The sequence below is a fragment of the Sesamum indicum genome, linkage group LG6 (genome assembly GCF_000512975.1).
Source record: "Sesamum indicum cultivar Zhongzhi No. 13 linkage group LG6, S_indicum_v1.0, whole genome shotgun sequence".
Lineage (NCBI taxonomy): Eukaryota > Viridiplantae > Streptophyta > Magnoliopsida > Lamiales > Pedaliaceae > Sesamum > Sesamum indicum.
Window position 1 is genome coordinate 15,953,606 of NC_026150.1, and position 9,353 is coordinate 15,962,958.

Here is a 9,353-nt window from a genome sequence, read left to right on the forward strand (position 1 = left end):
CAGACCTTGCTCTTGAGCACATTGGAGGATCTTCCCACTGGAAAAATCTACACCCATTATTTTACATTTTTCACCAAAAAAAAAAAAAATCAGAGTGTATGAAAACGGAAAAAAAGAAAGGAAAGACGAACTGAACGAACTGCTCTCTACTTATCTTGTACTCATGGCATGAATGGAATCATCAACTTGGGTTTCGGTCAGTCCAAGATGTGCGAATGTAAGCTGGTTTACCACAATAACATTGTGTCCAACTGGGCATGAAAGACATTTTAGCAATCGGGCTCGGAGCAGGGAAATGGTGGCGGGTTGGGGTTGGTCGTCTTCTTTAGCTTCAGCGATGGGATGATGAGTGTTGGGGGTTAGGGATTTTGGTATGAGAGAATGCTTCGGTCGATTTGAGAGGGAAGATATTTCTTTTTCTTTTATTTTTTATTTTATTTTTTATTTTGTGGTTTTTTTAGCTTAGTTGACAATATTTTATTACCCCCCGGCCACATCAATCAAAGCCTCAAATTCGAACCCTAATTTGTGTCCAGGTAAGCATTTTCCGACGCATTTGAAAAATTCAGTTGTCAGAGTCCTTAAATAGCCAAAAAAAAATTAATTTTGGGATGCTATTTGCTACACCTTTAACTACAGTCCCTGATTTGCTAACCCCGATAATATATGGGACAATAAATACAATTTATTCAATTATTTTTTATAATAAATAAATAATTAACCCAAACCAGATACCAAACCATCCAACTCTCTCTCTCTCTCTCTGGTGTTGTGGGTAAATAATAGATAAATCCTCATGATGTTGATGATTAATCACCAAATTCATTTTCCCTGGATTAGTTTACTTTCTCAATTTATCTTTACTATTAAAACACACACACACACACACACTCTCTCTCTCTCCAATTTCTTCACCAATGCTCAAATATTTCAAATCTCCTCTTAACCCAAATATACAACTTATAAAATAAGCTAAATCAAACATCCTCTCAGTCGCTAACGTAAGATAACACAAAAAATTATCCCAATTACTTGGATTCCATAATGCATCCCATCTATAAGGATTCATAAATTTGGACATACTATTTAAGATTAATTACACTTTAGACACTATTTCAAAATGTAAAATTATATTTTCTCTCAAATAAATTTTAATTTTACACTTACACCCTATTCTAAAATTATTTGTTTACACTTGATTTCCTTTTTGTTATGTTTTAAACAAAAACTATTGATATCACCAAAAAAAAGACATAATTTTGTGAATTTACCCTATATAACATTTTCTTGTAATATTTTTATACTTATAAGAAAATAAATTTAATATATATAAAGTCAAAATTGCATAATTACAATAAAGTATTGCTCCCAAAGTACTTATAGATGAATAAAAGAAATGGTCATCTTTAGTGTTTACTTTTTATATATAAAGTGAGGTTAAATCATTGTTGCATTTATTTTTTAAATTTTTTTTATTCAAATTTTTCATCTAGTGCTTCAAAAATATTGCAACAGCAGTGATCACTTCACCCCATATATAAAAAATAAAGAAACGAACCATCATCCCATATATAGAAAGTAAAGAAAGGAACAAAAAAATCACTACTTAACTGATTACTTTTTATTTAATGAATATAATTTGAAAATAGTATATTATTATAATTACATCATTTTATCTTTATATATATATATATATTATATTTATTCCTTATAAATATAAAAATATTATGTGAGAATATTAAATAAAGTAAAAAAAATTAAAAATTGTATATAATTTTATTTAAGTGATATTAGTATTTTGTGTGAAAATGATAAGTGTAGCATTCAATGAATTGAAGTGATTGTGCATGGGATCCCAACATCTTATACGTAGTTGTAAGTTGTAAGAGCAATAAAGAATTGTATCCTGTTGATCATATTATCTTGTTACACAGTTAATATATAGGGGAGGAGAGGGTTTTATCGCAACAGCGTGAGGGTGGGGTTTTGTTCAGATTGATTGCCCACCGACAGTGACAAATATCATCATCATCATCATCGTCGTCGTCCTCGTCAAACCTTGCTCCCCCACCACATGAATGTTCTGTCCACACACCCACACGGGTCTGTGTGTGTTTGTTATATGTATCACTGGGAAGCTGGCATGTGGCTGAGTGGGGGACACACCAAAGAAAGACTACTCATCCCTGCTCCCTCCTTGAATAATTGATTGACACTACGCTACACAATCCTCACCTCACTCCTCCCCACCCCCTAATCACCAATCCCTATTATTATTATTTATTACATTACTGCTGCCTGCAAATATTTTTCAGTATTGCCCATAAAGCCCAAGACCCCATCATGTTTTCTCTATCACCTTTTCTTTTGTCATCTCTCCCTCACATCACTGTTGACGCACAGTGTTTCCCCCACCTAAATACACCATTTTCCCAAATGCAGACACCTTAAAAACCCACCTAATTCAAGAAAACAGATCAAGAAACTTTTGCTAGTCTTTCTCTCTCTCCTCACCAAGAACTAGACTGCTCTCTTTTCCGTTCATGCTTTGTTCTTCAAGATGCCAAGGCCAGGCCCAAGACCTTATGAGTGTGTTAGAAGAGCTTGGCACAGCGATAGACACCACCCCGTTAGGGGTTCTCTTATTCAAGAAATTTTCAGGTACTTTGTGTCTGTGTGTGTTGTTTGTTGTATTCTTTTTCAGTTTCCTTATAGTGTTTTCTGATGTTTGTTTAGGATTGTCAACGAGGTTCATTGTTCTGCTACTAGAAAGAACAGAGAATGGCAGGAGAAGCTCCCCATTGTTGTCTTAAGAGCTGAAGAAATTATGTATTCTAAAGCCAACTCTGAGGTAGGCAAAGGTTTCACCAAAGATTGCTCTTTTATGGTATAAACAGCTCATTTTTGCTGCTTCTGTTTTTCCTCTTTAATACTTGGCGCGAAATCTTTGCTTAGGCTGAGTATTCGGACCTTAAAACTCTTTGGGACAGAGTAAATGATGCGATTAACACGATAATTCGAAGAGATGAGAGTAGTGAAACTGGGGAACTTCTACAACCTTGTATTGAAGGTATGCTGTTGAACTCGCCCTCCTTCAACTTGAATAGTTTGCTTCGGAGGAATCTCTTTCTTCTTTTGTATGTGGATGCATTTTTACACACACCAACTCACACACATAAACTCTATTTCATAACTTTGCTCTGTAATTTGAAAATGTGTTTTATTTAGGATTGGATAAACTTTCCACTGCAAGAAAATCAACCAATACCCGGAGTGATACTAACAGTGCACTTTCTTGTTTCAACTATGGTTAGCTGCACTGCATTTGGGATGCACTCCCAGAAGATCATCAAGAAGCCAGCGCAATGACTCTCCGAGATGTTACCTTAGGCCTGAAACTTTAGACTCAACCTCTTTGCCAGACAGCAATTCTAATGCTCAACTTTATGGAGACAATACAACCAGTGGTCTTCTCATGCTCCATTACCCACAATATTCAAGACCCGGTACCATGAATCCCTTGAATTCTTGCCTAAAGGCTGAAAATCTTTGTATTCAGAGCAGAAATTCTGATTATATGAAGAAGCCTCCTATCTTACCTAAGAATTTTGCTCCAAGTGATAACCATCACGTATCGGTACAAACTTATTCCTCATCAAATGCATGGTTTGCCTATCCGTTGTACTATGACAATCGAATTGGACCTGATGACCCAAAGTTTTGTTCATTAAAACCTTCAAACTCATATTCTCACTTCATAGACAGCAAGAAACTTGGTCACCAGCAAAGTCATTCCTCCTTTAAGCTCGATGCTTCGGACCTTAATTCTCCATCCAATCATGAACATACTTCAAACAGAGGACAGGCAATTGAGTGTGATTTAACATTGCGCCTGGGCTCTGTAGTAGTTCCATGTGCTAGTATTGACAATAGTTGGCCCCTACAAGTAGAAAATGGGAAATCAAGCACTCTAGAGGGCAGAAAATTCAGGAACTGTCTCAACACATGAACAAAATTTCTCCTTCGTTCAGGCCAGTTTTGATTATATGTTGGATTTCTTCAAGAACTGTAGTTTTGAGAATCAAAAGCAGATAGTAGAGGCAACAGGACGTAAATGAAAAGCCTTTGTACGCCATCATTGAGAACGAACAACTCTTCATCGGCAGTCTTGGCTTGGTTCTTTGGAGGGAAATGCAATGGACTTCGACATACTTACAGAGACACATCCAGTTTCCAGAGTTTTGAAACTAAGAATCTGCTTTTATGAGGTAACTATAAGTTGCGAGTTTGTGCATCTGTGATTTAGATAGACAACTGGTTCACAATTATTTGTGAAGAGGGATTAACTTTACAAAATGCTAGCTTGTTCAATAGTTTTGGAGTAGCTCTTAGATTTGCATTAACAACCTCAATTTGTAATTTGGAATATTAAATGATAGAGCTGGTTGAGATAGAAATGAGTAGTTTTCAAGTGGAGGGTAGATTCGATCTGTTTAAGTGTATTATCTGTTTTAGATTTTTGCCTCATTTTCCTCTTAACATGACTGCCCACTTTTTTTCTTTTGTTTCTCATAAGAAAGTGCAATGAGAAGCTGGTGCATCAGATATGGCATGAGCGAAAATATTGGTAAACAAGCTTTAAGGAGAAGCAAATGGCTAGTAGAACCATTCAAATCATGTGATTAAGATAATGGGCCTAAGGTTGGTGGACCGAATTTTGCCTGTGTATATTGCATTCTCTGGTGGACAACAAGATTCTTGATAGATTTATCCTTTTTGAATAAATTTATGAATAGGCCCTCCCATCTGTTGTGTGAGGAAACGCAGGGAGGCCATCATTGTCTGTAGTATGTATTCTTGCTCTCTTTGATTATGAAGGTGAAAATGTGGCTATGACTCAAAGAATGGATAGTGTGATAGGTGTTTCTGTCGCTTTTGTGCTTCTATGTATGGATTAATGTTCTTGAGTTTTCCATTCGGTCATGGTCCCTTGAAAAGCAACATGGAATTTTCTTATTCTAATCACATGCTTTCATAAAGGTGATATACTGGCATTATGAATGAACACCTGTTTATGTTTTGGTTGGGGTGGGGGGGTTTGTGCTTTGCATCTAGCAGGCCGTTGCTGTGCAATGTTGATGGTAATTAGGGAAACTTTCTAAGAGGTGAAGGACGCAGCATATATTGCCCAAAGAGTTCAAACTTGTCCTGCTGCTTTTGCCACTCAAAGCTGATTCTATTGCACGACTCTTTTTGAGAAGAAGAAAGTGGGTTAGTACAACTCTCCATGTAGCATTTCAGGAAAAAGGCCGTGTCTTGACAAAGAGAATGGGTATAGAAAGATAATAATTTGCCATGATGTTAAGTTATTCACCTTGCCCAATGTCTTGGCATCATTAGTCATCAGAATAGCATGTCTCTCTTTGCTCGAGTTTGTAGGTCCCTACATGCCTTGAGCATCTTTGTTTTTCAGCTAGTGACAACTCCATCTTTATTGATGGCGATTTGAAGAAATCATCAAGTTAAAGATAAGAGGGGCCATCTCTATACTGCACCGAGATTTGACCTTTTATTTACAGTGGGACTTTAGAAAGGAGTGGCTCAAAGCACCCGCTTCATGCGCACATGGACTTCTGATTGGCCAATGGCCCCAACACTATTGTAACTTATTACCACCGAATAACAGAACCTCAGGAAAAAGGTATAGCTCAAATGATTAACAACCCCATCCATCCCATAATTAAGAATGACTCTAGTGAAATCAGGTTGCATATATGTTGCATTTCTAGGCAATTTTCAGCATCCTAAAGCAGACAAGCATTTAGAGGCTCCAACTTGTGTATCTCACTGATGGCATGCATAGTCTTCTTAATGGTATATTCATGGATCATAAAGTGAACATTCATATGTTTTCATTGGAAATATTTAGCAAGTGTGGAAAAAGATGAACAAAAGGAAAACAAGAATGGAGTATTTCTCTTCTTAAAAATCTATGTACATGTTCTGATAATTTATAATTGTGTATGGTGTTTGCTCATTCGGAAAAACTTGAAGATGAGGTGGTAGTTACAGAAGAAAGGGGAGACGATGTTGAGGATGGAGGAAGAGAAGATGAGCAGCTGTAGTTGAACTCTATCTGTAGCCGGTGATGGAGGGAGAAGTAAGAACCAGCCTTCTTTTTCTCATCCTCCTCCAGTTCCTTCAATGGTATGGCAGCAAGAAATCTTTTGATGAATTCTCTGCAACATTCTTTGCCACTGCATAATATCTCTTCCTGTTCCTTGTCCTCCTCACTATTTTCAGTCTCTGATGCTTCAGTTTTCGACTGATCGGCGTTTTCTTTTTCTGCCCCTTTTCTCATTATAGCGTTTTCATCAAACCTTAATATGTATGCTTGATTGCAACCCTCAAAGAGCCTCTCGCCCAATGTGTCGATGATGTAATAAGCATTCGCCTCAGCTTTCAACACGAAGAAATGGTCATTCCAACTTACAATGTATATTCTTGGTGCAGAGTCATCAGCAGCAATATTGCTGCTAATTTCCTTCCATATGTCATCAAAAGACATGGCTCCCTTCAGGGACTCGAATGCTTCAGCACCAAAGAATCCTACGAACGACTTATTGTTAGAAATCGAAATGGGGCAAATGTCAGCTCTCAGGATAGTCTCAAGATCAAAATGCTTGTTGGGGAAATCATTAACATAGGCAACATTTTCACAAAGCTTCCTCCATTCTGAGGAACCCTGCATTATGAGGTTATCGAACTCCAACCGGTTAGGCATTGAGTCACTGTTTGAGTGAAGCCAGTGGGATATCACGGCAACTAATGCCGTGCAAGCACTTCCCCCAGCAGCCTTGTCGCTGCGTTGGTCGAAAGAAGCAAAGAAAACCGAAGCTTTGAGCTTTGCTTGTCCATCTCGACTAGTTAGCTCCTTTTCTTCCCAGGTGCCTGCGGTGTTGTCTTGGTGCTCTGATCCTAAACAAGGTTTCGTGGGATCATCTTTCTGAAAGCAAATACAAGAAAGAACCCATTGTTAGATGAAGAATTAGTTCCGGTCCATGAATTTAAACAGGCAATGAAACACACAAAAGTGGTACTGCTAGACCAACAAAACCTAGTAAATCACCCTTTTTGACCTCAGATGATTAATGTACTTTATTATGGTGAGGTAGCCAGCGTGTTGGTCTATATAATACTTTTATGTGAAATTTTCTTGTAATTATCCTCGAGTATTTGGGGCTGCATATACTGCTGAAACTTTGAAATAAACATTTACAGTCAACCAAGGAAGGTCCATACGAAACAGATGATGGGACATCTCAAGTATTATACAAACCATATTGCTTTAGTCAAATGTTTTAGATTTGAAAAAGTCGAGAACAATATTGTATTCTTTCTCTAGCCCATTGACAGTAAAAGAAACTACTCAAATATAACCCACAAGGTCAGACAAGAACAAAAACTGAGAAAAGATTGCAGAATGATGCTACAACTACTGTATAAATATTACATCTTTACCAAGTCGTATTATACATTCTCAATTTTATAACCCAAGTGGATATATTAAAGCCCGACCATTTCATTGTCAGCAACTCACAGGATTGCAAACAAGATACGACATATATACGTGTGTACCTGTTTTGCGCTGTCATTGAACGGATCAACTGAAGATGACGTAGAGCATTGAGGATCAGCATCAATCTTATTCTCAATGCTACAACTCTCTGTTTTCTCATCTTTAGTCTTAGCTCGTTTAAAACTAAAGCGCCTACTCTTCCAAGAAAACCATCCCTCTTTCTTGTCTGTGTCCAGCACAGTTCCTGAAACAGAAGGCGTTCTTGACTTGTTTGACAAACTTGTTGGTGCGAATGAGCCAGACTCATCCGATTCATCCAGACACACTTCCTCTTGGCTCAATGATCTTCGTCTTGCCTTCACATTTTCTCCACCAGTTGAACCTTTTACTTGGATAGATTTCGTTCGGGCCATTGCTGCCGAGTCTTGATGTTCCCTGATTTCAACGAAGTTAAATAGCACCTGTGGACATATAACATATACCCGGTTAAGAAACATTTGGATTTTACTACTTGAAGGCTACATTAGTTACGGAACTAGCTAGATTTTAGTTTAATAACTCAATTGTTAATAGTCCCTCAGTTTTTCGATGTAGAAAACAGTGGTTATCATTAATATCTGATGATAATTGACCACAAGCAATAAGGATTAGTTGCCTTCATAGACAGTTAGGCTTTTACCAAAGTCTTACATTATTAATTACTAACTCATATAAAAAAGTAGACAACTGCCCACAATTAATTAATCACAAATAAGGCTAAGTAGAACTTTCAACTAACTTTATATCCTTAATAACATTAAAAAATCATGGTTCATCGACCGTCGCTAACATTATAGTTCCCGGCAAAGGCAGGGTTAGGTCTGAAAAACTTACTCTTTCAAGATTTATCTTTGATCATAATGATTCCAATTATGCATCAATAGAATATTATGAAAAAGAAAAACGTATCAACTTTTTAATAAAGAGCTTAGTTTTACCGTGAGGGTAGCTTCTCTGGAAAGTCCATCAATCTGCAAACTCAAAGGAAGCTTCCGCTCAACTGTAGAGTTACTGCCCATGTTCCAAGCAATTTCTGATATGTTCATCGAAACTCTACCGATCACCCCCATTTTAGCCTTTGAACCTATAGTCTCCCTCTGTTATGTGCATGCGAAAAACTCTCAATCTTACCAATTTAAACATGTACAAAGTTGAACATCATTTATATATATTTTCTTAAAGTTTCCAAAACTAACATCATAAATCCATTTTTGTTTTTAATCGGGTTACAACTGGATTGTTGCTAAAAATGGTAAGAATTAATGAAGAAGTTTAAGGTTGCGAAAATTCAAACTTACATATACAACGTCGAAGGTGACTTGCCATACTCCAAACTTGGGATCATGATGATTAGAAACAAGCGAAAAACAACATGTATTCTCGAACCACTTATCCTCCTCCCACTCAACGGTTTTGTTCAGAATTCTCTCACTGGAAGCATCTTTTTTGGGCCTCGATTGAAATGGAGGCATCAAAGGCAAAAACTTGGGCTCGCCTTTCCACTTTATTTTGATGGCGACGGATTTGTGGGTGGTATCAGGGCCGCCCTCTTCGAGCAATCCCTCAAGCTTGATTGGCTTCACAGCCACCTGAAACTTGCGCGGCGTTGAGGCCGGCGGCCATGGCGACCATTTCCTAATCTTCACCGTCATTCCCCTTTTGCAGCAGGTGGTTCTTTGTTTGACTTGCGGAGAATATGATGAGTTTTTTTTTGTTTTTTTGTTTTTTTTGGGGG

At 37.5% G+C, this 9,353-nt stretch overlaps 2 protein-coding genes across 8 annotated transcripts; one reads left to right on the top strand and one right to left on the bottom strand.

Moving 5' to 3' along the window:
- Positions 1,983–6,255, top strand: LOC105164576. Of its 6 annotated transcripts, XR_002287220.1 has the most exons (6): positions 1,993–2,661; positions 2,737–2,851; positions 2,956–3,070; positions 3,315–4,268; positions 5,119–5,701; positions 6,055–6,182. XR_002287220.1 is itself a non-coding variant. In XM_011083258.2 (4 exons), exons 1-4 carry the CDS (start codon positions 2,561–2,563, stop codon positions 3,312–3,314), a joined length of 417 nt encoding a protein of 138 aa, XP_011081560.1. In that variant the 5' UTR covers positions 1,983–2,560; the 3' UTR covers positions 3,315–3,456. The 6 variants fall into 6 exon arrangements, 2 of the variants coding, with proteins under 2 accessions (XP_011081560.1, XP_011081559.1); XR_002287221.1 differs by lacking the exon at positions 5,119–5,701 and having other exon boundaries at positions 6,055–6,255; XR_848044.2 differs by lacking the exons at positions 5,119–5,701; positions 6,055–6,182 and adding an exon at positions 4,577–4,934.
- Positions 5,891–9,347, bottom strand: LOC105164575. Of its 2 annotated transcripts, XM_011083255.2 has the most exons (4): positions 8,917–9,347; positions 8,557–8,715; positions 7,639–8,040; positions 5,891–7,006 (listed from the first exon to the last, which is right to left on the bottom strand). In XM_011083255.2, exons 1-4 carry the CDS (start codon positions 9,268–9,270, stop codon positions 6,035–6,037), a joined length of 1,887 nt encoding a protein of 628 aa, XP_011081557.1. In that variant the 5' UTR covers positions 9,271–9,347; the 3' UTR covers positions 5,891–6,034. The 2 variants fall into 2 exon arrangements, with proteins under 2 accessions (XP_011081557.1, XP_011081558.1); XM_011083256.2 differs by lacking the exon at positions 8,557–8,715.